Here is a 27,554-nt window from a genome sequence, read left to right as displayed (position 1 = left end):
CAGTCCCAAACATGCTCAATGGGGGACAGATCCGGAGATCTTGCTGGCCAGGGTAGTTGACTTACACCTTCTAGAGCACGTTGGGTGGCACGGGATACATGCGGACGTGCATTGTCCTGTTGGAACAGCAAGTTCCCTTGCCGGTCTAGGAATGGTAGAACGATGGGTTCGATGACGGTTTGGATGTACCGTGCACTATTCAGTGTCCCCTCGACGATCACCAGTGGTGTACGGCCAGTGTAGGAGATCGCTCCCCACACCATGATGCCGGGTGTTGGCCCTGTGTGCCTCGGTCGTATGCACTCCTGATTGTGGCTCTCACCTGCACGGCGCCAAACACGCATACGACCATCATTGGCACCAAGGCAGAAGCGACTCTCATCGCTGAAGACGACACGTCTCCATTCGTCCCTCCATTCACGCCTGTGGCGACACCACTGGAGGCGGGCTGCACGATGTTGGGGCGTGAGCGGAAGACGGCCTAACGGTGTGCGGGACCGTAGCCCAGCTTCATGGAGACGGTTGCGAATGGTCCTCGCCGATACCCCAGGAGCAACAATGTCCCTAATTTGCTGGGAAGTGGCGGTGCGGTCCCCTACGGCACTGCGTAGGATCCTACGGTCTTGGCGTGCATCCGTGCGTCGCTGCGGTCCGGTCCCAGGTCGACGGGCACGTGCACCTTCCGCCGACCACTAGCGACAACATCGATGTACTGTGGAGACCTCACGCCCCACGTGTTGAGCAATTCGGCGGTACGTCCACCCGGCCTCCCGCATGCCCACTATACGCCCTCGCTCAAAGTCCGTCAACTGCACATACGGTTCACGTCCACGCTGTCGCGGCATGCTACCAGTGTTAAAGACTGCGATGGAGCTCCGTATGTCACGGCAAACTGGCTGACACTGACGGCGGCGGTGCACAAATGCTGCGCAGCTAGCGCCATTCGACGGCCAACACCGCGGTTCCTAGTGTGTCCGCTGTGCTGTGCGTGTGATCATTGCTTGTACAGCCCTCTCGCAGTGTCCGGAGCAAGTATGGTGGGTCTGACACACCGGTGTCAATGTGTTCTTTTTTCCATTTCCAGGAGTGTATATTGTGGTACATATGAGCAATATTGCTCATGGAGCAGGCTGTGCCGAAGTAAGACCATGGTGGAGAATAAATCGGAAGGGTGCGTCATATACACGCTGTTAAAAAAGTACAGGGTGTCCGAAAAGTCTTTCCCTGATTACAGAAATTGATAACTCAGGCTAGAAGTAAGATACAAATATGGAACTAGTGTCTAATTGTTTACAAACTATCAACGTTTTCTTCACACATCAGTAAACTTCCACATGAGCACCCTTGGTAGCACGTAGCACATCTAGGCGATATTCAATTTCCGTCCACACATTATCCAGCATCACTGGAGGGATCGATTCAACGACTGTGGTTATCCGTTGCCGCACAGTTTCGACATCTGGTACACGTGTTCGGTAGACCTCGTCCTTGACATAACCTTATAAAAAGAAGTCTAATGAGGTTACGTCAGGAGAGCGTGGAGGCCAAACTGTTGGCCCATCACGACCAATCCATCGCCCAGGAAAGGTCATATCGAGATAGGCACGGACGTCCAAACCCCAATGAGGTGGCACATCGTCTTGCTGAAACAAGACATCGGGGTGATACTGAAGCAGCTGAGGAACAGCATACAGTTGCAACATGTCCAGATACACTGCAGATGTGATGGTAGCCTCAGCGAAGAAGAATGGCCCGATAATTCGATCGTGCAATAGCGCGCACCAAACATTCACCTTTGGACTGCCTCTGGTGCACTCCATGACCTCGCCAGGGGGTTGTGAACCCAAAATGCGCACATTATGGCGATTCACTACTCCACTGACAAAAAAGGTCGCTTCGTCGGAAAAGGCAATTCGTCTGAGATAACCATCATCATCCTCAATACGTGATAGCATTTCGACCGCAAAGTCATATCGACTTGTACTGTCATTGGGCCACAAAACCTGAACGATTTGCACTTTGTATGCACGAAACAATAAACGTTTGTTTAAAATGTCATGGAGAGTGCTTTTTGGCATCTGTAATTCACGTGAGGCCCTGCGCACCGATTTCTTCGGACTTCGCAGAAAAGACTGCCTTACGGCTTCCACCCTGTCTGCTGAGGTTCTTGGTCGACCAGACCTCGGAAGGTCAGCAACCGATGCTGTGTTCTTAAACTTCTCATACCAGACTTTAACGCTCTTGACATCAGGTGGATTCCTTCCAAATGTTGTCTGCAAGTGTCTCTGAACTGTGGTTGGTGATCGTGTCTCATGGTACCACAGGACACACTGGGCCTTCTCCTGATTGGTTGACATGGCTTCTTGAGCACTGCACCTCATCCACTACTTACATACTGCGAACCTAAAGCAGAAAAAAACTTTGATAGTAGTAAACAATTCCACACAAGTTTCATATTTGTATCTTACTTCTAGCCTGAGTTATCAATTTATGTAATGAGGGAAAGTCTTTTCGGACACCCTGTATATTCTATTTTGAGAGATGATAGTATCGACCAAAACAATACAAAAATGCTCAATAAACATGGACTTCAAAATGTATACCTTGAAAGTTACAGTCTTTTTCATCTTCGCTACTGTAAAACATCTCTTCTACTGCAGGTTCCTCGGTATTAAAAGACCCATAGAATCCGGTAAACAAAGGAGATCGCATTCCCCTGTTATTGCCCATGGATAAAGACTGCAGTACACATCTGTTACTGTTGTTACCCTACACTGCATTCACAGTTCTGGTTAAGTGCAGCTCATACATTACTTCAGATGGAAGTAGTTTGTGATTTGGTAAGTTTGTGAAAACGCAAAGATAACACAACACTATCAAAACAAGTTATCACAACACAAACTGGTCCCTTTAGATGTAATATATGCGCTGCACTCACCCAGAACTGCGAATACAGTTTACAGCAACAACACTAACAGAGGTTTATTGCGTGCTTTATCCTTGCCAATTTTCACGAGGTGCATTTCAGCTGTATATATTCTTACTTGTGAAAAAACCCGTTTCTAACTATATTTTTGAGAAACCTGTGTGGAATGTGCAATATACTTTTCGCAAAAATGTTAACATGGCATGAGGAATGAACGCACAATGGAACATGACGTACTACCAAAAACGCTTTTAAAGCTCTGAAGATGACAGTCTTACCTGCCGAAACTGGTCAATAAAAAACAGCTTTGAATGCTTTCTTGGCTATAAAAAATGTTTTTTTTATTCTCTTCTTAACCGAACGGCTTACCATCCACGTTTCAATAGACGTTAACAAGTTTCTCTTTTTCAGAAATGCTTTTCGTGCTATAGCCAGTCTGAAATTTATGTCCTGTCTACACTTCGGCAATCATCACCTCTTTTGCTGCCCAAATAGCAAAACTCATCTATTACTTTTAGTATCTCACTTCTAAAAACTAATTCATAAAAAAAATCGCTTGGTGTCATTCAACTACAGTCCGTCATTCTTCTTTTACTGTTGTTGATGTTCATCTTTATAACTTCTTTTCAAGACACTACAGCCGGCCGTGGTGGCCAAGTGGTTAAAGGCGCTACAGTCTGGAACCGCGCGACCGCTACGGTCGCAGGTTCGAATCCTGCCTCGGGCATGGATGTGCGTGATGTCCTTAGGTTAGTTAGGTTTAAGTAGTTCTAAGTTCTAGGAGACTGATGACCTTAGAAGTTAAGTCCCATAGTGCTCAGAGCCATTTGAACCATTTGAACCATCAAGACACTACTGATTCCATTCAACTGCTCTTCCAACTTCATTGTTGCCTCTAACAAAATTACAATGTCATCGGTAAATCTCGTAGTTTTTATTTCTTGATCCTGAACTTTAATTCCTTCTCCAAATTTTTCCTGGGTTTCCCCTTACTGCATGCTAAAGGTACAAATTGAGTAATATCGGCGATAGGCTACAATCCTGTATCCTCTCTTCTCACTCACAAGGCATTTCGCGTCCTTCGGCTCCTGTAATTGCACTCTGGTTCCTGTACAAGTTGCAAACCGCCTTTCCCTTCTTGTGTTTTATTCTTGCTGCTTTAGAACTTCAAAGAGTTTATTTCAATCAACACTGTCAAATATTTTCCCTAAATCTAAACATATTGAAACTTATTCGCCATTCGTTAATCTATCTTCTGAGTCGTAGGCTCAGCAATGCCTCTCATTTTCCTGCATTTCTCTGGAACCCAATCTGGTCATCCCCGATGCAGGCTCCTACCAGTTTTTCCATTTTTCTGTAAATAATTGGTGTCAGTATTTTGAAAACATGGTTTATTAAACTAACAGTTCGGATATATTCACAGCTGTTATCACCTGACTTCTTTGGACTCGTGTCTGTAAAAGTTTTAATTATCACCTCGAGAAAATCAAGCTACGACCATGAAGCAATTGCTGGTGTTTGTCCTTCTTAACAATATGACACATTTCTGCCAACGATCGATGACTTGGTGCAGACCTTTGCTGTTAGTGGAGACCTTGGGTGTAGAAATCGTCATTTCGGATGTCCAAGGAACGGTCCACATTGAAATCACTGCTTCGTAATCCTGAAAACGCATGTCACATAAATGTTTCTTCATTCGAGGAAAGAGAAGGAATACACTGGGAGCCTTGTCAGTGTGATGCGGGGGCGAGCTAAGAACCGATAGCCCAAAGAAACAGCATATGTAACTGTGTCCTGTGCAGAATTAGTTGGGGCATTGTCGTAGAGTCCCTCAGACAGCTTTCGGCGCCCCTTTGTCGTGATAACCTGGTCAGCGACGCTTCTGTTTCGCTTTGCGCCTTATGAGCATTATCACATCATAAAAGTCCCATAAAACACAGCGTCAATTGCCTAGTTATGGTAATGTCTTCGTCCTTTTTGGACGGCAGTGAATATATATCCTTCCGCTGCTTGCTTTGTCCTTTATTTCGGGGCCGTAAGTGATACACCCAGCGCTTGTCGACAGTGATTTGGAGGCTGAAGAACTAATGTGAATTGTCTTGACCCAGCTGCAACATTTGCGCTTCTTCCAGGACTCGACGACCGTTTCGAATGGGTGTGAGCAATCGCGGAACCAGCGGGCGACGAGCCTTCGTCATGTTCAAAATGTCGTGCAAGATACTGAAAACGGATTTCTGAGTGAGTCTCACGTTTTCCACTATCGTCTCGATTGTGATACACCAGTCTTCGAACACCAGGGCTCCCTCATACGTTCCCAGTTTGTTCATAGAGAGATGGTCTGCATCTTCGTTACTCGTCGTTCAGAATGGAAACGTCTGCATTGTTGCCGTACACTTCCATCAATTCAGCATAGATTTTTGCAGTGTCGTTCTCCTTCAAATTCAAAAAACGAACTACACATCTCGGTGATTCACTTTGTCAGTGGGCTGCACCGTTTTGATTTAGCTCCTCTTGCGTCGTGGGGACTACAGTGTTTGCCGGCCGGTGTGGCCGAGCGGTTCTAGGTGCTTCAGTCTGGAACCGCGCGACCGCTACAGCCGCAGGTTCGAATCCTGCCTCGGGCATGGATGTGTGTGATGTCCTTAGGTTAGTTAGGTTTAAGTAGTTCTACGTTCTACGGGACTGATGACCTCTGATGTTAAGTCCCATAGTGCTCAGAGCCTGTACCACTATTATGGATGGTTATATAGGCAGCATGGCTCAGTATTTGTGCAGAAGACTTCCAACGACTTGTTGATTCAATGCCACGTACAGCTGCTGCACTATGTCGGGCAGAAGGAGATCCGACACGATATTAGGACGTATCCCATGACTTGTCTGCCCTTTGTATATCAGTCTAGATACAAAGTGAAATATAATTTTATATTAATATATTTCGAAGTAAATTTATTTTAAATGCTAGAGCGGTTATCTGAAGATTACGTAAAACACGACTACTGGCTTTGATTCGACAAGTCATTGGCATATTTTCGGAGGTATGATCTCTACTTATAGATCCCGCAATTCCCCCTCTCGGTACATTTTTTTTATTTGAAACGGATCTGTGTTTCGCATTCCCAACATCAGTAACGCAAAAAAGTTCGAAAATTATACGGTATTGAACCTTGTGCCTTATGCCACAAAAATACTAACCAAGATTAGCTACCACCAAGTAGAAAAGAAAACAGAAGAAAGCCTGCAGACATATCAGTCTGGATCTGGAAAGGAAATCCGTTCTGAATACAATGAAGGAGTGTTAGAAGCTCAAAAAATAAATAAATAAAATAAAACTATTCTTGAGCGCTTCCACAGACCATGATAATGCGTTTGCTACTTAATTGGAATAAAATGTTCAAATTGATGAAGAATACATTGATACACAGTTGGGGCATAAGACTAACTCTACAGCTGTACAAGAACCAAAGCGCCGCCACGGCGAGGAAGGACAGCATTTACAGGAGTCAAAAGCAAGCAGCCAAGAGACGGCTATCTCCAACGCCATTCAGTTTGTTCGTATAATGTGCAAAGAAGCAATGTTCAGAAACCAATAGCACTGGGATAACCGTTACCGGGGAATTCATCAAAAAGACTAGTTTTCCAGATGATGGTTCCCTGCCGACCAGAAAAGAAGACTAACCGTAAAAGAGCCTTCAGTAAATTAATGGAATTTATAGAGTGATCATGGTACATCGTCCAACATGTGTTTGTACAACGAAAGAGGATGGGAGAATATAACAAGACGTTCCCCTTCCTAGAGCTGCAACAGAAAGAGAGTCACTGGCATCGAGAGAAAGCGACCGAGCCGGAAGGAACAAACAGACTGCGGTTGACTCAGGAGATTAGTGGCGTAGCGACCGTGAAGTGCCATCTCAAGAATAAGCGCTCTGCGCTTCTGCCGCTGTTCTCCGATGAAAAGCAGTCGCCGATGACGGAGTAGGATTCCTGTTACTGTCCTGATGAATTTTCTCTGCTTCAGAGCACAGCTTACCCGCAACTCGTCAGACAAGAAAAAAGCGTGTTATTAATATCGACAGATTTACTTTCACAGTTCACGAACATCATTGCAATTATGCGTAATTATTTCGCAAAACGAATGGCGAAAGAGGCGTTCATTTCAAAAATAATTCAAATTCCTACTGAATACTGCAGCAAAAATACAGGGAAGTCCTAAGGCGTACCAAACAAGCGTCAGGGAAGGTTTTCCCTACTAGGGAAAAATGATGAGCATCGTAAACCGAATTCACATCCTACACTGTCATACAAACAGACGTAGTAATCCAGCATTAGGCTGAGGAAAGTCAGAACTTGTAATGTGTATCGACCGGCAGCAAATACACCAAGCGCAATATTACCGTGCAGTCTCGAAAGTATTTCGCCGTTCGCCGCTACTCTCCTTGCAAATAAAAATGCTAGATGAATCGAAGTTCTAAAAGCTTCCAGTAGCATTGTAGCTTTAATTCTGCTAGTTTTCTGACCGGTGAGAGGTGACACAGAATGTTGCTTGGGGTCCATTACTTGTTCTCGGATGGCAGACGCAGATGTAGTTACAATGTGTCTGGTGCACAGTACTGCGATTCTCCTTTGCGGTGGTCGGACTTGGTCGACAAGAACCTTGACCAAGAGTATGCCAGCCATCACGTTACCGTCCAGGCTAACATCGAGCCACTGTCACATCCCAATGCCCCTCAAATGTGGATATTGCACGATTCGACCTGCCGGCCAAATGGTGACCCACAATGGGGTCTCTTTCCATCTTTGCCACGTGCTGATCAGCTGTCCCACACGATCGCGCGGATCTCTGTTGTGCTTCACCATGATCGATCAAACTTATAGACCCTTTCGGGCCATATAACAACACTAATGCACTCTGGTGACCGTCCTACCTGTCACAGATAATTATAACACTAAATCATTTACATAACAGCCGATGGTTTGTACGTGTACGAAGTTACATTTTACTGCTTTTTTTCTAGCAGTGTATTATAAAGAGCTATCTTTAGTACATTACGCGGTTAATAAAAACAATGTTCAATACTTTTTGCGAGAAGTTGTGATCGTTTCCTTCGCAAAGACTAAGGTGAGCTATAATATTAAGACTAGTTATGTAACACAACACAGTAGACGATTGGGCCTTGCGATAATGGGAGTGATGTGTTTAAGTATGAAACTGAAAGAGTTATTAAGCAATTCGAAGAAAGTCTGGTTTACGCAGAAAGATAAAAATAACTGTAAAACGCATAAGCATACATTTTTGTTAATAATTCGTCTAAACCCAACAAAACTGTATTATTTACAATTGTCATATTGTTTTCCTACTTCCACCATGTAATCACAAGCGCTGTACGAAGCACCTCTCCCGATTACGCCAAATTTCTCATGCGGTGAAGAAACAGATATAAATCACGCGCGCCGGCCGATGTGGCCGTGCGGTTCTAGGCGCGTCAGTCTGGAACCGCGTGACTGCTACGGTCGCAGGTTCGAATCCTGCCTCGGGCATGGATGTGTGTGATGTCCTTAGGTTAGTTGGGTTTAAATAGTTCTAAGTTCTAGGGGACTGATGACCACAGATGTTAAGTCCCATAGTGCTCAGAGCCATTTGAACCATTTTTTAGCCATAAATCACGCCTTGTCTGTATGTAAAAATATTGCCCACGAAAGTCTGCACTTCACAAATAAACTCGTTAGCTAGAATTCTGAACTACCAACTTCCCTGAGCCAATCTGTCGATACCCAGAAACCAAGTATTACACAGCAATGTATAATCGTTTTGGAAACATTGTAATTAACCGTACGATGACGAACACTTGTGTTTCATGTATTATACGACAGTCAATTCAAAAGTCCTGCACACTGTGCATGTGCGACCGTTATCGTGGAGTGATCACGTTGAAATTCGTGTCAGTTGTGAGCGAGACTTTAGGCATGACAGTTGCATATGTGTTTGACGGTTTGTATGGCTACATCGTGAGTAATTCAGTTTTAAAATGGAAGATCAAACTGAGTCAGGTGAGATAACACTTAGTGACCAGCGTCCCTACTTCAAAATCGAATCCCTACGTGGAAAGAACCCAACGGAAATTTACAACGCTTTGAGAGAGATGTGTGGCAGTAGTGTACTGATTCGAAACACAGTATCATAATGTCTGCTCGTTTCCGTGCAGGTGGGGTAAGAACTGTGGACAACCCAAGAAGTGGAAGGCCGTCAACCGCAACAGACTACATCTCTCAGGTCATTGTTGATGATATTTTGAGAGCCGATCGCCGAAAAACATGTGAAGAAATTGCGTATGAGGCCGGAAGAGCTGTCACTTCAGTCTGCAGAATCGCAACTGAAAAGTTAAAGATGAGAAAAGTTGCTGCCATACTGTTTACGCATCATCTAAGTGAAGAACAGAAAGCAGGTCGCAAAAGAATCGCAGAGGAATTGCTTCAACGTTGCAGAACAAAGGCAGAACGGTTTCCGAAAAGGATTTTTGTACTTGATGAAACCTGGATACGAGATTTTGAGCTAGAAGTGATGTCTCAGTCGTTACAGTGCAAAAGAATTAAAAATGAATCGTCACCCACAAGCAAATACTTCATAATTAAAATCTGTTCCATACTGTCATATACATAGTAACCAGAATGAATTAATGAAATCCAAAGATTCTTGTCTCTGAAGCATCTGTTTTCACTGGGTTTTTATATCCTAAGAATGGTATTTGTTGTTGTAATATTCAGTCCGGAGACTGGTTTTATGGGGCTCTCCCAGCTAATCTATTCTGTGTAAACCTCCTCACCTCATCATAACTAATGCAGCCCACCTACCTCGATCCTCATTACTGTAGTCAGGCCTTGTTCTCCCTCTACATATCCCATCACTCCCAAGATGACGAATCCTTTATGTTTCAGGATGTCTCCTATCAACTGACCCCTTCTTTTGGTCAATTTTGTGGCGTACGTTTACTTTTTCCTCAGTTCTATGCAGTACCTCCTCATAAGTTATGCGATCTACTCATCATCTGCTTGAATTCGACTACAAGCCGTTATGCTTGTTTTGCTTTTGTTGATGTTCATCTCATATCCTCCTTTCAAGACACTGTACATTCCATTTAAGTACTCTTCCAAGTCCTTTTTTGCCTCTGAACGGAGTTACGATGTCATCAGCAAACCTCAAAGATTTTATTTCTTTTCCCTGAGCTTTAATTACAAATCCAAATTTCTCTTTGGTGCCCTTTACCACTTACTCAACGTACAGACTGAATAACATTGCCGGCCGCGGCTGCTACTGTCGCAGGTTCGAATCCTGCCTCGGACATGGATGTGTGTGATGTCCTTCAGTCTAGGGGACTGATGACCTCAGATGTTAAGTCCCATAGTGCTTAGAGCCATTTGAACAACACTGGGGATAGACTACAAGTCTGTCTCACTCGCGTTTCAACCAGTGCTTCCCTTCCATCCCCCTCGACTCACACGTGCCGCTTGGTTCCTGTACAACCTTACGCATTCTGTGCTTTATCCCCGCCACCCTCAGAATTTCAAAGAGTGTATTGGTTCAAATGGCTCTGAGCACTATGGGACTTAACTTCTGAGGTCATCAGTCCCCTAGAACGTAGAACTACTTAAATCTAACTAACCTAAAGACATCACACACATCCATGCCCTAGGCAGAATTCGAACCTGCGACCTTAGCGGTCGCGCGGTTGCAGACTGAAGCGCCTAGAACCGCTCGGCCACAACGGCCGGCATGGATGAAGCTAAAGCTATTTCTATACCTAATTTTATCGAAATCTGTTCAGCGGCTTGGTTGTGAAGACATATCAGACAGAGTTACATTTCCGTTAATATTATTAGCATTGATATAACTTTCAATTGCGACATTTTTCCTGTGATCCGATTTTAATTAAATAAAGCCTACAAGGTTCCCAGGCTACAGCCAAGTCACCTGTGACAACAATATGAAAGAAAATAGTGTGTTAAAAACAGGCAAACAGACAAATATGGTGGTTTTAGATAAAACTGGAAATCACGATATCCGATTTCAAATAAATAAAGCCTATACGGTATGGGAGATATGATACTGCGTGAAGAGTTTGACAGAGCACTGAAAGACCTGAGTCGAAACAAGGCCCCCGGAGTAGACAACATTCCATTAGAACTACTGACAGCCTTGGGAGAGCCAGTCCTGACAAAACTCTACCATCCGGTGAGCAAGATGTATGAGACAGGCGAAATACCCTCAGACTTCAAGAAGAATATAATAATTCCAATCCCAAAGAAAACAGGTGTTGACAGATGTGAAAATTACCGAACTATGAGTTGAATAAGTCACAGCTGCAAAATACTAACGCGAATTCTTTACAGACGAATGGAAAAACTGGTAGAAGCCGACCTCGGGGAAGATCAGTTTGGATTCCGTAGAAATATTGGAACACGTGTGGCAATACTGACCCTACGACTTATCTTAGAAGAAAGGTTAAGGAAAGGCAAACCTACGTTTCTAGCATTTTTAGACTTAGGGAAACTTTTGACAATGTTGATTGGAATACTCTCTTTCAAATTCTGAAGGTGGCAGGGATAAAATACAGGGAGCGGAAGGCTATTTGCAATTTGTACAGAAACCAGATGGCAGTTATAAGAGTCGAGGGGTATGAAAGGGAAGCAGTGGTTCGGAAGGGGGTGAGACAGGGTTGTAGCCTGTCCCCGATGTTATTCAATCTGTATATTGAGCAAGCAATAAAGGAAACAAAAGAAAAGTTCGGAGTAGGTATTAAAATCATGGAGAAGAAATAAAAACTTTGAGGTTCGCCGATGACATTGTAATTCTGTCAGAGACAGCAAAGGACTTGGAAGAGCAGTTGAACGGAATGGACAGTGTCTTGAAAGGAGGGTATAAGATGAACATCACCAAAATCAAAACGAGGATAATGGAATGTAGTCGAATTAAGTCGGGTGATACTGAGGGAACTAGATTAGGAAATGAGACACTTAAAGTAGTAAAGGAGTTTTGCTATTTGGGGAGCAAAATAACTGATGATGTTCGAAGTAGAGAGGATATAAAATGTAGACTGGCAATGGCAAGGAAAGCGTTTCTGAAGAAGAGAAAGTTGTTAACATCGAGTATAGATTTAAGTGTCAGGAAGTCGTTTCTGAAAGTATTTCTATGGAGTGTAGCCATGTATGGAAGTGAAACGTGGACGATAAATAGTTTAGACAAGAAGAGACTAGAAGCTTTCGAAATGTCGTGCTACAGAAGAATGCTGAAGATTAGATGGGTAGATCACATAACTAATGAGGAGGTATTAAATAGAATTGGGGAGAAGAGGAGCTTGTGGCACAACTTGACTAGAAGAAGGGATCGGTTGGTAGGACATGTTCTGAGACATCGAGGGATCACCAGTTTAGTATTGGAGGGCAGCGTGGAGGGTAAAAATCGTAGAGGGAGACCAAGAGATGAATACACTAAGCAGATTCAGAAGGATGTAGGCTGCAGTAGGTACTGGGAGATGAAGAAGCTTGCACAGGATGGAGTAGCATGGAGAGCTGCACCAAACCAGTCTCAGGACTGAAGACCACAACAACAACACATACGGTGCCCCAAACTTAACTCAAATTACCTGTGAAAATCCCATGAAAATTCGTCTAGCAGTTTTGGATAAGAGTGTTCAAACAGATAGACATGAGAGTTTTATAGATTTATTGTTGGTATAGATTAGATACCGATGTCAAATGTAGTTTGTGCAATACGACTTGCTTGAGATTTGTTGACTGACAAATGTATTTCTGTTGCAGCCGCTTAAACTCAGCTACTGCTGCTGTCGAGCTACTAGGATTCACGACTGGGTGCAGTGAGTCTTTTCCAAAGGACTGTCGTCATTTGCGAACGAGAAGATATCGTGTGAATAATATTTGGCAATTGTATTTGTGTATTAACGTAAGTAGAAGCGTATGTTTCCTGTGGAGAATAAAGTAAATTTTGAAGTGCGTCCACTAGCACCTTCGTTCTCATTGTTTAATGTAGCAAGCAATAAGTGGACAACTCTTCCGACTCCGTGTGTGTGTGTGTGTGTGTGTATGTGTGTGTGCCATAGCGTTTAAGACGCTCAAATACCTCAACAATTTCTTTCACCTTACCGTGAGAGAGGCCGGCCGGAGTGGCCGAGCGGTTCTAGGCGCTACAGTCTGGAACCGCGCAACCGCTACGGTCGCAGGTTCGAATCCTGCCTCGGGCATGGCTGTGTGTGATGTGTCCTTAGGTTAGTTAGGTTTAAGTAGTTCTAAGTTCTAGGGGACTGATGACCACAACAGTTAAGTCCCATAGTGCTCAGAGCCATTTGAACCATTTACTGTGAGAGAAGCTTTTTCTTTTTCATTGTATATCAAATCTCGACTGAAGCCATGAAGAAACCGTGGTCTGGAATTCAAAATAACATCTCGAACAGCCTTGTGGCTGTTCGCTATATTGCAAATTATTGGCAACCTAGGGCATGAATACTTCGCAAGACCGAAAACAATCTCTGCGTCTTGAAATTCTAATAACAGTATACTTTGCATACATGAACTAGTTTACACTTCAAGTATGCAGGGAACCTCATCAGTATTAGCATATGACACACCAAACAACAGGTTTCAAAGTCTCAAAGTCTCTGTTGCAGTCATGTTAGAACATAAGCAGTTGCTCAGTGGAAACGATGTGACACACTGAGTAAGAAACATAATTACTCCTCCACCTGTTGTGTTAAATCTGACCAAAATCATGTAGATGTTGCTGCTTTTGTTCTCTTTTAACCGAACAAACGTGGCGATAGGGGTGGTAGAAATTTAAATGGCTGTCTGACATCCGATTCCCAATTGACAGGAACATTTCGGCTTACCTGCTAATCTTCTCATATCTTGACTGTAGCCAGAATCGGCCCTCATCTCTTCTAGAAGGGGTTTCTGATTATTAATTAAAGGGTTGTAGAAGGCAACATGGGAATTCTGCAGACCAGAAGTCGGACAGATCTGCTAATATACACTGAAACGCCATGCGCTTGGTTCGGCAACGCCTGTCTAAGACTACAAGTGCCGGACGCAGATGTTAGATCGGTTACTGCTGCTACAATGGCAGGTTATAAAGCTTTCAGTGAGTTTGAACGTGGTGTTACAGACGGCGCACGAGCGATGGGACACAGTATCTCCGAGGTAGCGATGAAGTGGGGATTTTTCCTGTACAACCATTTCACGAGTGTACCGTGACTATCAGGAATCCACTAAAACACCAAATCTCCGACATTGCTGCGGCCAGAAAAAAAGATTTTGCAGGAACGGGACCAACGAGGGCAGAAGACAATCGTTCAGTGTGACAGAAGTGCAACCCTTCAGCAAATTGCTGCAGATTTCAATGCTGGGCCATCAATAAATGACAGCGTGCGAACCATTCAACAAAATATCATCGATATGGGCTTTCGGAGCCGAAGCCCATTCGTTTACCCTTGATGACTGCACGACACAAAGCTTTACGCCTCGCATGGGTCCGTCAACACCGACATTGGACTCTTGATGACTGGAAACATGTTGCCTGGTCGGACGAGTCTCGTTTCAAATTGTAACGATCGGATGGACGTGTACGGGTATGGAGACAACCTCATAAATCCATGGACCCGGCATGTCAGCAGGGGACTGTCCAAGCTAGTGGAGGCTCTGTAATTGTGTGGGGTGTGTGCAGTTGGAGTGATATGGGACCCCCGATACGTCTAGATACCAATCTGATTGGTGACACGTACGTAAGTGTCCTGTCTGATCACCTGCATCCATTCATGTCCATTGTGCATTCCGACGGACTTGAGCAATTCCCGCAGGGCTATGCGACACCCCACAAATCCAGAATTGCTATCGAATGGTTCCGCGAACACCCTTCTAAGTTTAAACTCTTCCTCTGACCACCAAACTCGCCAGACATGAACATTATTGAGCATATTTGGGATCTCTTGTCTCCAGCCCCTCGTACTCTTACGGATTGATGGACAGCCCCACAGGATTCGTGATGTCAGTTTTCTCCAGCACTACTTCAGACATTACTTGAGCCCATGCCATGTCTTGATGCGGCACCTCTGCGTGCCCCTGGGGGTCCTACACGATATTAGGCAGGTGTACCAGTTTATTTGGTTCTTCAGTGGGTTTCCATAAACACACATGGAAATGCGAGGTAGTCTGTTACTATTAAAATATCGGATACTACACTCACAGGAATAGCGCAAAGCTGACAGGTAAATGTCCTGCTGCAGGACAAAACAAAGGGAACAATTTACACACGAACGATCGTCCTGTTAACTCGTCCGGCCCTTGATCAGAGAGAGTGGACGTACACTGGGAGATAGTGACACGAGAAAGGATAAACTGAAGCCAGGGCAGGGGCAGTAAATACTACTATCGAGCAAGCACAAAGACATACAAGTGGCAGCTACATCTGTGCTACTGAAATCCACGGACCTGCTCCAACTACCACTGCAAGCAACTGAGGATGAGACAGCCTCTCCCGCCAGTTTTTTTACTGAGAGTATCGCAGCCTTGTAAGCGTGTACCGGCAGAAAGAGGAGCCAACCTAACCAGAGTGACTGTTCAGTTTTGTTCCGGTCAGGAAGGCCTGGTCTCACGTTTCCGAAGATGATTTCCTAAAAGTAGTGGAAACTCGTCGAAAGGGGAAGGACAGACTGGTGTCCCTCCGCCACGAAGAAGCTGTGGTCTGGAATTCAAAATAACGGCTCGAACAGCCTTTGTGACTGTTCACTAATTTGCAAATTATTAGCAGTATTTAAATCAAGGCTGGAAACATTACTCCGCCCCCACTGGACAACAGGCCTCTGGTTAAGCAAACCTACAGTGATGTCTGACTGCCTGGGAAAATTAGCTTGATATGGTTTGTCGATTAATTCATCGTGTTTCTAGAATATTAATCGGATCGACCTTGCGATATATCAAATGATTCGTAAATTAGCGTATAGTCAGAAAGTCAAAATATATTTTGTGATGATACTCTCTCTTTGCAGGAGAGGTGGATTGGATGGCGGTCATTCCTGCTGCACACCTTGTGGTAGACTAGAGAAAAGTCCCTGCTCTCCAGTCTGCATTCTTTCCATTAGTTAGTGTGATACTGGAAAAAAAATCATTAAATCCATGTCCTCGTTTTTCTTAAGCAATCGTAATCTTTCTTAAGTATTTAACCATAATAGCAGCTAGTCAATCATAACCCTGTAAAATGCGGGCCCAAGTTTTGTAAATCTTTCGTGGGTCGTACTTTCGCTTTATAACATGGACTTTTCACAGCCGAAAGCTTCCTGTTGAACATTTACAGTGTTTAAACATTGTATGCCTGCCCCTGAGTGCCAAAACCCGGCCAGAGTGGCCGAGCGGTTAAAGGCGCTACAGTCTGGAACCGCACGACCGCTACGGTCGCAGGTTCGAATCCTGCCTCGGGCATGGCTGTGTGTGATGTGTCCTTAGGTTAGTTAGGTTTAAGTAGTTCTAAGTTCTAGGGGACTGATGACCACAGCAGTTAAGTCCCATAGTGCTCAGAGCCATTTGAACCATTTACTGTGAGAGAAGCTTTTTCTTTTTCATTGTATATCAAATCTCGACTGAAGCCATGAAGAAACCGTGGTCTGGAATTCAAAATAACATCTCGAACAGCCTTGTGGCTGTTCGCTATGTTGCAAATTATTGGCAACCTAGGGCATGAATACTTCGCAAGACCGAAAACAATCTCTGCGTCTTGAAATTCTAATAACAGTATACTTTGCATACATGAACTGGTTTACACTTCAAGTATGCAGGGAACCTCATCAGTATTAGCATATGACACACCAAACAACAGGTTTCAAAGTCTCAAAGTCTCTGTTGCAGTCATGTTAGAACATAAGCAGTTGCTCAGTGGAAACGATGTGACACACTGAGTAAGAAACATAATTACTCCTCCACCTGTTGTGTTAAATCTGACCAAAATCATGTAGATGTTGCTGCTTTTGTTCTCTTTTAACCGAACAAACGTGGCGATAGGGGTGGTAGAAATTTAAATGGCTGTCTGACATCCGATTCCCAATTGACAGGAACATTTCGGCTTACCTGCTAATCTTCTCATATCTTGACTGTAGCCAGAATCGGCCCTCATCTCTTCTAGAAGGGGTTTCTGATTATTAATTAAAGGGTTGTAGAAGGCAACATGGGAATTCTGCAGACCAGAAGTCGGACAGATCTGCTAATATACACTGAAATGCCATGCGCTTGGTTCGGCAACGCCTGTCTAAGACTACAAGTGCCTGACGCAGATGTTAGATCGGTTACTGCTGCTACAATGGCAGGTTATAAAGATTTCAGTGAGTTTGAACGTGGTGTTACAGACGGCGCACGAGCGATGGGACACAGTATCTCCGAGGTAGCGATGAAGTGGGGATTTTTCCTGTACAACCATTTCACGAGTGTACCGTGACTATCAGGAATCCACTAAAACACCAAATCTCCGACATTGCTGCGGCCAGAAAAAAAGATTTTGCAGGAACGGGACCAACGAGGGCAGAAGACAATCGTTCAGTGTGACAGAAGTGCAACCCTTCAGCAAATTGCTGCAGATTTCAATGCTGGGCCATCAATAAATGACAGCGTGCGAACCATTCAACAAAATATCATCGATATGGGCTTTCGGAGCCGAAGCCCATTCGTTTACCCTTGATGACTGCACGACACAAAGCTTTACGCCTCGCATGGGTCCGTCAACACCGACATTGGACTCTTGATGACTGGAAACATGTTGCCTGGTCGGACGAGTCTCGTTTCAAATTGTAACGATCGGATGGATGTGTACGGGTATGGAGACAACCTCATAAATCCATGGACCCGGCATGTCAGCAGGGGACTGTCCAAGCTAGTGGAGGCTCTGTAATTGTGTGGGGTGTGTGCAGTTGGAGTGATATGGGACCCCCGATACGTCTAGATACCAATCTGATTGGTGACACGTACGTAAGTGTCCTGTCTGATCACCTGCATCCATTCATGTCCATTGTGCATTCCGACGGACTTGAGCAATTCCCGCAGGGCTATGCGACACCCCACAAATCCAGAATTGCTATCGAATGGTTCCGCGAACACCCTTCTAAGTTTAAACTCTTCCTCTGACCACCAAACTCGCCAGACATGAACATTATTGAGCATATTTGGGATCTCTTGTCTCCAGCCCCTCGTACTCTTACGGATTGATGGACAGCCCCACAGGATTCGTGATGTCAGTTCTCTCCAGCACTACTTCAGACATTACTTGAGCCCATGCCATGTCTTGATGCGGCACCTCTGCGTGCCCCTGGGGGTCCTACACGATATTAGGCAGGTGTACCAGTTTATTTGGTTCTTCAGTGGGTTTCCATAAACACACATGGAAATGCGAGGTAGTCTGTTACTATTAAAATATCGGATACTACACTCACAGGAATAGCGCAAAGCTGACAGGTAAATGTCCTGCTGCAGGACAAAACAAAGGGAACAATTTACACACGAACGATCGTCCTGTTAACTCGTCCGGCCCTTGATCAGAGAGAGTGGACGTACACTGGGAGATAGTGACACGAGAAAGGATAAACTGAAGCCAGGGCAGGGGCAGTAAATACTACTATCGAGCAAGCACAAAGACATACAAGTGGCAGCTACATCTGTGCTACTGAAATCCACGGACCTGCTCCAACTACCACTGCAAGCAACTGAGGATGAGACAGCCTCTCCCGCCAGTTTTTTTACTGAGAGTATCGCAGCCTTGTAAGCGTGTACCGGCAGAAAGAGGAGCCAACCTAACCAGAGTGACTGTTCAGTTTTGTTCCGGTCAGGAAGGCCTGGTCTCACGTTTCCGAAGATGATTTCCTAAAAGTAGTGGAAACTCGTCGAAAGGGGAAGGACAGACTGGTGTCCCTCCGCCACGAAGAAGCTGTGGTCTGGAATTCAAAATAACGGCTCGAACAGCCTTTGTGACTGTTCACTAATTTGCAAATTATTAGCAGTATTTAAATCAAGGCTGGAAACATTACTCCGCCCCCACTGGACAACAGGCCTCTGGTTAAGCAAACCTACAGTGATGTCTGACTGCCTGGGAAAATTAGCTTGATATGGTTTGTCGATTAATTCATCGTGTTTCTAGAATATTAATCGGATCGACCTTGCGATGTATCAAATGATTCGTAAATTAGCGTATAGTCAGAAAGTCAAAATATATTTTGTTATGATACTCTCTCTTTGCAGGAGAGGTGGATTGGATGGCGGTCATTCCTGCTGCACACCTTGTGGTAGACTAGAGAAAAGTCCCTGCTCTCCAGTCTGCATTCTTTCCATTAGTTAGTGTGATACTGGAAAAAAAATCATTAAATCCATGTCCTCGTTTTTCTTAAGCAATCGTAATCTTTCTTAAGTATTTAACCATAATAGCAGCTAGTCAATCATAACCCTGTAAAATGCGGGCCCAAGTTTTGTAAATCTTTCGTGGGTCGTACTTTCGCTTTATAACATGGACTTTTCACAGCCGAAAGCTTCCTGTTGAACATTTACAGTGTTTAAACATTGTATGCCTGCCCCTGAGTGCCAAAACCCGGCCAGAGTGGCCGAGCGGTTAAAGGCGCTACAGTCTGGAACCGCACGACCGCTACGGTCGCAGGTTCGAATCCTGCCTCGGGCATGGACGTGTGTGATGTCCTTATTTTAGTTAGGTTTAAGTAGTTCTAAGTTCTAGGGGACTTATGACCACAGCAGTTGAGTCGCATAGTGCTCAGAGCCATTTGAACCATTTTTTTTGAGTGCCAAAAATCTGAATTCCCATAAACATTAAGTTAAATTTTTGCTCTAGTTTCTAAGTCAAGGAAAAATACCCAACGAAACTCTTAACTACTGAACTTCACGTCGATCAGTGATTGCACCTCAGTAAATACTTCCTGGTAATTCTCTGTTACTGGGTACGTGAGACTACGGATCGCAGGAGGATGAAAGGCCTGCTGATATGCACGTTTTGGTGGCATTTAACGAACTAAATCGCTGCATGGAAAACGTTTATCCACAGCGGTGGGGCGTACTCCTCAACTGCGTTTAACATAGAACACATCCTAATACTGTCGTAACTCAGGGATCATCATAATTCTGCAAGACTAAGGAACGCAACCTGTATATGCAATTGCTCGCATAGAAAGATTCAAATTCACAGAGAAGTTGAAAGAAAAATTCAGTGCTTTTCATTATCATATTCGGCTTGTGACTCACACCTAAAAGAACCACTAAAGTAAACTGGGCGCACGCTGCATGAAGTGACTCGCGGATGACTGAAAAATGAGTTCTGTTCCGTCTGAATCGTAAGTAAAACGGTAGCGAAATTTCACTCGCGAGAATCCCTCAGTGCTAGTAACGATAGGAGTTAATTGTTATGGAGATTCCTAATTCAAAACTGAAGTAACTCCCATCCAGATCGCCGTTCAGGCGCACACAGAAGCGGCGTGTCATACTTACAGAAGAGCGACTCACTGCTGCGACTCGTCTCCTCCGCGCCCCCATTACTTCTTCCTAAAATCCAAATTGCATCGCGTCTGGTGATGGGGCAATCGACGGGGTTTTAACAAACTAATAGCCAGTCGATATTTTTTTCGTTCACTCGGTTTTTTCAGTCGAATGAAACAATCGAATGAAATTAGTCTCTGCTAAAAGAATGTTTTCATCACTCCCTAGGTTTCATGAATCGTGACTAGGGTTGCCAACTCTTTCAGAGACAAATCACATTTTAAGGAGAAGTGAAAGAAAGTACATATCTAAAAATGAAGCAATTTCAAAATTTATATATTTATTTAGTTAATTACGAGTTTTTTCGTACTTCTCGGTGTTGGTGTTAAGAGGTTAATTACTGGTGCTAGGTTAAAAAATTTATACTGAAATAAATTGCCAGTTACTCTCTTGTAACTCTTCAGGCTTTCCCGGCGAGATCTTGACATGTGGAATAATCGGGTCTACTGCCGGATGTTTGTGTCGCTCTGGCACAATATTTCGGCCACGTAACTCGTTGCCTTCTTCAGGTGCTACCTGAGACTGCCGTGTTGGAGGATCTTGTCCAGTATTTATGCCCAGAGGGCGCTGGGTGCTCTCTTTGCCGTTCGCGCCCGCCTGGCGCTGCTTGTAATGTGTTGTCTCTTCCCCGGTGTTCCCTAGGACGTCCGCGCCCGATTTGGGCGCCATCTGTGGCAGGTCTCTCACGCCTGTCCTGTGTCGGGCGTTCCGTTTGCGGTACGAGGGGTCCTTCGGCTGTGCAACTCACCGAGTCTGCCGACCGTGCAAGGAACTCCCGAGAAGACGAGTCGCGGCCTGTCCCCCCTTTGTACGTCAAGTGCAAAGGCGGGTGGACAGCGCTGTTCGACACCATGACGAATTGCGCTCGGAACGAGGTGGTCTACGGGTCTCTCGATACAGACTCGCTGATCTGCGTTCGAGCCGCAAACGTGGCCGACCACAGGGCGATCAAGGTCGCAGTGGCCGACCAAATCGTCGACGCGCCGCCGGCGCGTGAGAAGGCACCTTCCGTAGGAAGGATGAAGACGACTAAGGCACTCCTCAGGGGGTTGCCTTGGTGCTGTGATGAGGCAGCGGTCCGGGAAGGGCTGCTGCGAGCCGGGTTTGGTAATGCAGCCGCAAGGTTGCACAACCGGACCAACAGGAAGAGGGCGCCGCTCTATGCCGTGACCGTGCAAACGGTCGACGGCGGGAGCGACATCTTCGACTTGCGGAAGTTGCTGGCCTTTCCGGTTACGACGGAGGCTCTCCCGACCGCCATGGACCCTCAGCCCCAGTGCTTCAGGTGCCAGGGCGAGGGCCATGTTGCGAAGTATTGCCGCAACGCGGCGCGGTGCGTCAAGTGCTCAGGTGAGCACGACAGCCGCGCCTGCGACCGCGGCAGCAACGCTCTGCCGACTTTTGTCCGGTGTGGCGGCCCGCACGTCGCCAGTTGGCGCGGTTGTGCGGCTTTCTCAAGCCGCAACCGTGTCGGGGGCGGCGAAGCGGCCGCGGCCGCACCGACGCAGCAGCAGAAGAGAAGACGACGTCGGAAACGGCGTAGGGCGCAGAATAGCCCGGTGCAGCTGACGGACGGCGCAGCAGCAGATCCACCTGCCAGGGGCAGGGACGGCCGCTCGGAAACGGGCAGCCAGGACGCAGCTCGCCCTCCTGCGAAGAGATGTGACCTCGAACTCGGCACCGCCGTGAAGGAGGCCACAGCAGCCCTCAAAGCCGTCATGGCGGCGGAGAGGGCTGCCTTCGCAGCCGCCGTGGCTGCAGAGAGGGAAGAGGCCTTGAGACAACTGCGAGCAGTCTTCGCCCAAGGCCTCAGTGCAGTCGTACCTGCAAACACTCCTGCGACCTCGCATAAGGACGTTCGCGCGCCTATCCCAGCTTTTGTTCCAGCAGCACCGCAGGTGAGAGGCGCGAATAAGACAACCGCCGCCCCAGAGGAGCCGGTGGCGACGCCGCCCCCAGGGGACCGAGAAGACAGAAAGGCAGCCGTCATCGCGCAAGCACGAGCGAACGGCGTGCAACTCTCTGACGCTGAAGCGGCGCGGATCACTGGACAAGCGGAGCAGCTCACAGCTGCAATGCAGAAGGGCTGCGCCGTGCAGTAGAGGAGGACGCTGTACGGTAGCCGATCGCCGTCGTTCTGCGCCAGCCTGATGAAGCTGCACCAAGTCACTGACGACAAGGCACAGCAGAGGGCCTAACAGCAGCGCATGCGTTGCCGCGCCGAACTTTTATGTTACAGGGAGGAAGCCACTGCGGCCGGCCCAGGAGACTACAAGCGAGCCCAGCCGCAGCACCGGACTGACCCAGCTAACGACCACGCAGTACATAGGTAACGTCGCACGATACCTCACGCTAACCACCCCTCACCTTGCATGCTCTGTCGCAGCTAGCAAGCCGCTACTGCCCTTACTACCCGTCCTACTGTCGCAGAGGTTTTTTTCCCTTGGCGCTGGCCTTGGCACTTTTTTTCCTCTGCCCTTACAACCGCTACCCTTCAATCGTTTTCGACCACTTCTATCTCCTGATGGACCATGTTAATGAGTAATCCTACCCAGACGCATGGACAACATCACAGACTGCATCCTGTGACGCCTGATTCAAAAACTAACATGTTTACGGAGGTGACAGTAGAACTTTTGTGTTGGTCACCACGTTGGTGCGGGCGTGGAGGGGACCCATCCTTTGTGAAATCCAACACGGCAGTCTCAGGTAGCACCTGAAGAGGGCAACGAGTTACGTGGCCGAAATATTGTGCCAGAGCGACACAAACATCCAGCAGTAGACCCGATTATTCCACATGTCAGTTACTCTCTTGTTTAAATTTACTGAATCCCTGCCTCTCTCTTCCCGCTAGTTTGCACCCATCACCGATAGTTCTATTTCCATATATGCTAAACTGATGTGAACAGACTCCATATAAGATACATTTCTTTTTAATTCTTTGGAGACTTAATCACTTGCGTTTTAAACATATAGTGTCACTTGTCAGAAGATTTTTTTGTGAGAAATGTTTCTCATAATTCGTTTATTTCCTCTGAATTTCTTTAATACAGTTACAGAATATGAATCATCTTTGCAGAAACGGTATACCGTACTGAACTTATCTTGAGGATTAGTCTTTACCCAGACATATGATTTTTTCCATCCCTCGCCACTGAGAGATTCGGCATATTGATGCAGACACAAAGTTCACTATTGAGAAAACGCCTGTTCATAAAAACAGACGAAAAATTGAACTAAAAGCTACTTATTGGCATTCAATAAGAGGCAGATATCGGAACGTCATTAACAGCGACGACAGGCAAGAACAAAGAGACGTCAACAATAATGATTTAACAATAGCAAAAAGATCGAATGTTTCCGCTCAGAACTGAATGCCTCAGACCGCGTCGTCTGTTTTCATTCGGATGCTCCCACAGCCTGGCTCCACTCAAAAGAATGAACGAATAATTCAACCATACTTCAAAGTACAAACGAATGAGTCGATTGTTTTCCACCAACCGATTGAATTCATTGTTTTCATTCGGTTATTCGAATCACTGGTCGGCTTTCGTACCCAAAGCAAACAAACCGGGTGTGGGCGCAGTGACCAATCACCCAGTTGAAGTTGCCAGTAGTAGTAGGCGTTGCCTCCAGTCAGAAGACAGGAAAGACAATGCCTGGTTCTTTCGCCTCAGAATTTTCCACTCTGTTTAACGTCCAAAATTCGAACATGGCGTCCTAAGCACGTGGATCAAGAGGAACGAGTCCTGCAGCTGCACATTTAAAACGTTTGTCAGACAGCTGTTGCGACTGCCTGGCGCCACGCCACGGCTTCGAAGATTGCTTTCAACCGCCTTTCCCACACTGCTACTGTAAGCTTAAATCAGGACTCAAGTATTTCTTCTGGATTCACCCAGTCGCATGCGTTGTACTTACGTCTACATTCATGCAGTCCAGCGATCATTCGTGTTTAGAACAGGTGGTTACAGGTAAGCAGTGTGCTGAATATCAGATGAAGTAAAGATGAGAACAAAACGCGGTCGGTCACTGTCAGCGTGATCTTCGTCCTAGGCATGTAAAAATACTGGAAAATGCAGGCAGAGATAAGACGTTCTACCTGCTTGATCAAAGCATGTGATTTTAAAGCCACAAAACTGTATGAAAGGTGGAAACCAAAAAATCATAAAATTACAAAATTATATGAAACATGGGTTGATTGACAACTTTCACCTGCTCTTGAAGTCTTCGAGTTGGTTCTTTTGCGTTACGTGTTGCTTAAGCATTGTGTCCAAAGTCCTATTGTATTTCAGAGAGGATAAGATGTTTAATGTAGTTTGTCACTGAATTTATTTATTTCAGAATCGCAATTTCGTCGCGTTGCCATTCTGAAGCGATTCCATTTAATGATACACTCCATATTGAGTTATCACGTGAAAATGACACACATGCAGAAACTGTGACTGTGAGATAAATTAGTTCTCTGACAGTACAAGCAAAAAGAACCTGTTGTAGTTTCTCAGATACTTAAAGAGTGGTGTCACTGATTAATTCGGCTATTTTAATGTTATTTCAGTTGGTTTAACACTAATAAAGAGACTGAAAATATGAGTATGATCTTCTTAGTTTTCAAGCCGCGTCAGCTCGAATAAAATTCTCGTGCTTTCGAGGGTCATCTCCGCTATCGTCGTCGGGAGTAAAACCACTGACTAACAAAGTTACCACATTTTTCCTGTTATATAGGCACGACTGCGGCCTCTGGCACCAATCAGAGGGGGCGGAAACGAGGCGTGTGCGGAAGCTGATTGGGCAGGTCATAGCAGCTCTGACCCGCCGCAGACTTCAGGTGTCGCGAGAGGCCGGACCCCCTCCCCGCATACAAGCGTCAAGCATTCGTCGTTGCTTTTTTCGACATCCAAGGCCCGCCCCCACGCCCTACTAAGTGTGTACTCCTGGTCTCTGTTAAAACTGTTGTTTCATTTTAATCTCCGTGGCCTCTTTTGTAACAGAATCCCAGTATGTCGACGCATGAGCCAAGACTCTCATGTTTTCAAATTGTATTTTGTGCCCGTTTCCCAAGAAATGCTCATCTATGGTCCTCCCCCTTTGCTTAAAGTGTCGCTTGTGCTCTGTATAACGCTCTTCAACTGTGCGAATTGTCTGATCTATACAGAGGCTGCCGCATTCGCAAGCTACACCACACACACCGGGCACCGATGATGTATCCGTCTTGAACAAGGCTCAGCATATCTCGTATCTTTGGGAGGGGGGGGGGGGGGCGGAGAACTGGTCTCAGTCCATGTCTCTGCAGCCCACGGCCTAACTTCCTGCTCGTTGCTCCACAGTTTGGCAGGAAAGTAGCCGGCTTGGCCTCTTCTGCCTATCCACAAGGCGCCCTTCTTCCATGTTGCTTGAAAGCTCTTCCAATGTCTCTCTTGCTACAGCCATTCTCTCTGAACACATGTCACAAGTGCCGCAATTCAGACTCTTGGTGGTCGTCGTTTTAAATAAGTTTTCCTCTGTGTGACAACGTTTCAAAAACGCGGAGTGGCCAATAGCTTGTAAACTTAGCTCCCCACACAAATACCGAGAGTGGCCAGTGGTGTGCAAGGTAGCCCCCCCACCTGAAAATGCGAGGTGGTCAATGGCGTGCAGACTTGGCTCCCCTCACCGGGCCATTTTAATTTTTATAATTCAGTTGCGCGAGTGCAGTCATTTACCGTCTGTACATCCGTTTACTACGAAGCGCCGCCAGCAGCAGCAGCGAGGCAGAAGGATTCTATCAGTAAGTATCTTTCAGTTTCCGTTTCTTGCTGTAATAATATGGGTATTTTGCATGCGCGCGTAACAGCTCTCCAACTTAATACTGCTTCCTTGCATGTGCATTTTACAGGCGTTCACGCATAAATTGATAACTTTTATACTTAGTTTGTTGTTATTGTTACAGATGAGAATGGAAGTTCCTGCTTGCACCGCAGCAGCAGCAGCAGTCACTGTCCACAAGATGTCTGCGGACCTGGTCTCATTCGACTAGGATGTAGCACAGCCAGAGCAACAGCAGGATGGCACAAAGGGCTACTACATAAACTGGCACATCCTCACCAAAATGATAACATTAGCTGTATTGGTTAAAAACAGTCTTGGTTGCAATATGGTTTTTTTATTTTTCAACGACGCGTTTCGCCTTATTTAGGCATCTTCAGGTAATCTTTTCTAGATGGACGCGAGAGGCACGAAGATCTGCATAACGCGTTCCCGCGTTACAGGAACGCGTTATGCAGATCTTCGTGCCTCTCGCTTCCATCTAGAGAAGATAACCTGAAGATGCCTAAATAAGGCGAAACGCGTCGTTGAAAAATAAAAAAACTAAAATTGCAACCAAGACTGTTTTTAACCAATACTGTTAAGCAGTGGTTTGCTGTATGCCACATATGGATTGGAAGAATTTCTACATTAGCTGTAAGCCAAATCAAAAGCAGAGAGTGCGAAGTCATATTTGGAGACCTGACGTCAAACGCATTCACACCACTGGTAGTGGTATCACAAGGAGCAGTAGTATCACTACCTCTACACGGAAACGCCAGAGAAACTGGTATAGGCATGCTGTTCAAATACAGAGATATCTAAACAGGCAGAATACGGCGCTGCGGTCGGCAACGCCTAATAAGACAAGTGTCTGGCGCAGTTGTTAGAACGCTTACCACTGCTACAACGACAGATTATCAACAATTAAGTGAGTTTCAACGTGGTGTTACAGTCGGCGCACGAGTGGTGGGACACAGCATCACCGAGGTAGCGATGAAGTGGGGATTTTCCTGTACGACCATTTCACGAGTGTACCGTAAATATTATGAATCCACTAAAACACCAAATCTCCAACATCGCTGCGTCCGGAAAAAAAAGAAGAACGGGTCCGTCGACGACAGAAGACAATCGTTCAGTGTGACAGAAGGGCAACCCTTCCGCAAATTGCTTCACATTTAAGTGCAGGCCCATAAACAAATGTCAGCGTGTGAACCATTCTACGAAACATCATCGATATGGTCTTTCGGAGCCGAAGTCCACAGGTGTACCCTTGATG

General features: G+C 45.8%; 1 protein-coding gene across 1 annotated transcript in view; it reads left to right on the top strand.

The window, feature by feature from the left end:
- Positions 1–26,507, top strand: part of LOC124795988 (protein diaphanous homolog 1-like) — a 39,084-nt gene extending 12,577 nt beyond the window's left edge. The window contains exon 3 of the mRNA XM_047260069.1: positions 26,421–26,507. Within this exon, the coding sequence (XP_047116025.1) occupies positions 26,421–26,507 (87 nt within the window). The remainder of the gene's footprint in view (positions 1–26,420) is intronic.
- Positions 26,508–27,554: the final 1,047 nt, after the last annotated feature.

Source organism: Schistocerca piceifrons, chromosome 4 (genome assembly GCF_021461385.2).
Source record: "Schistocerca piceifrons isolate TAMUIC-IGC-003096 chromosome 4, iqSchPice1.1, whole genome shotgun sequence".
In the NCBI taxonomy this organism is placed as follows: domain Eukaryota; kingdom Metazoa; phylum Arthropoda; class Insecta; order Orthoptera; family Acrididae; genus Schistocerca; species Schistocerca piceifrons.
The sequence above is the reverse complement of the archived record's forward strand: the minus strand, read 5'-3'. Positions and strand labels throughout refer to the sequence as shown.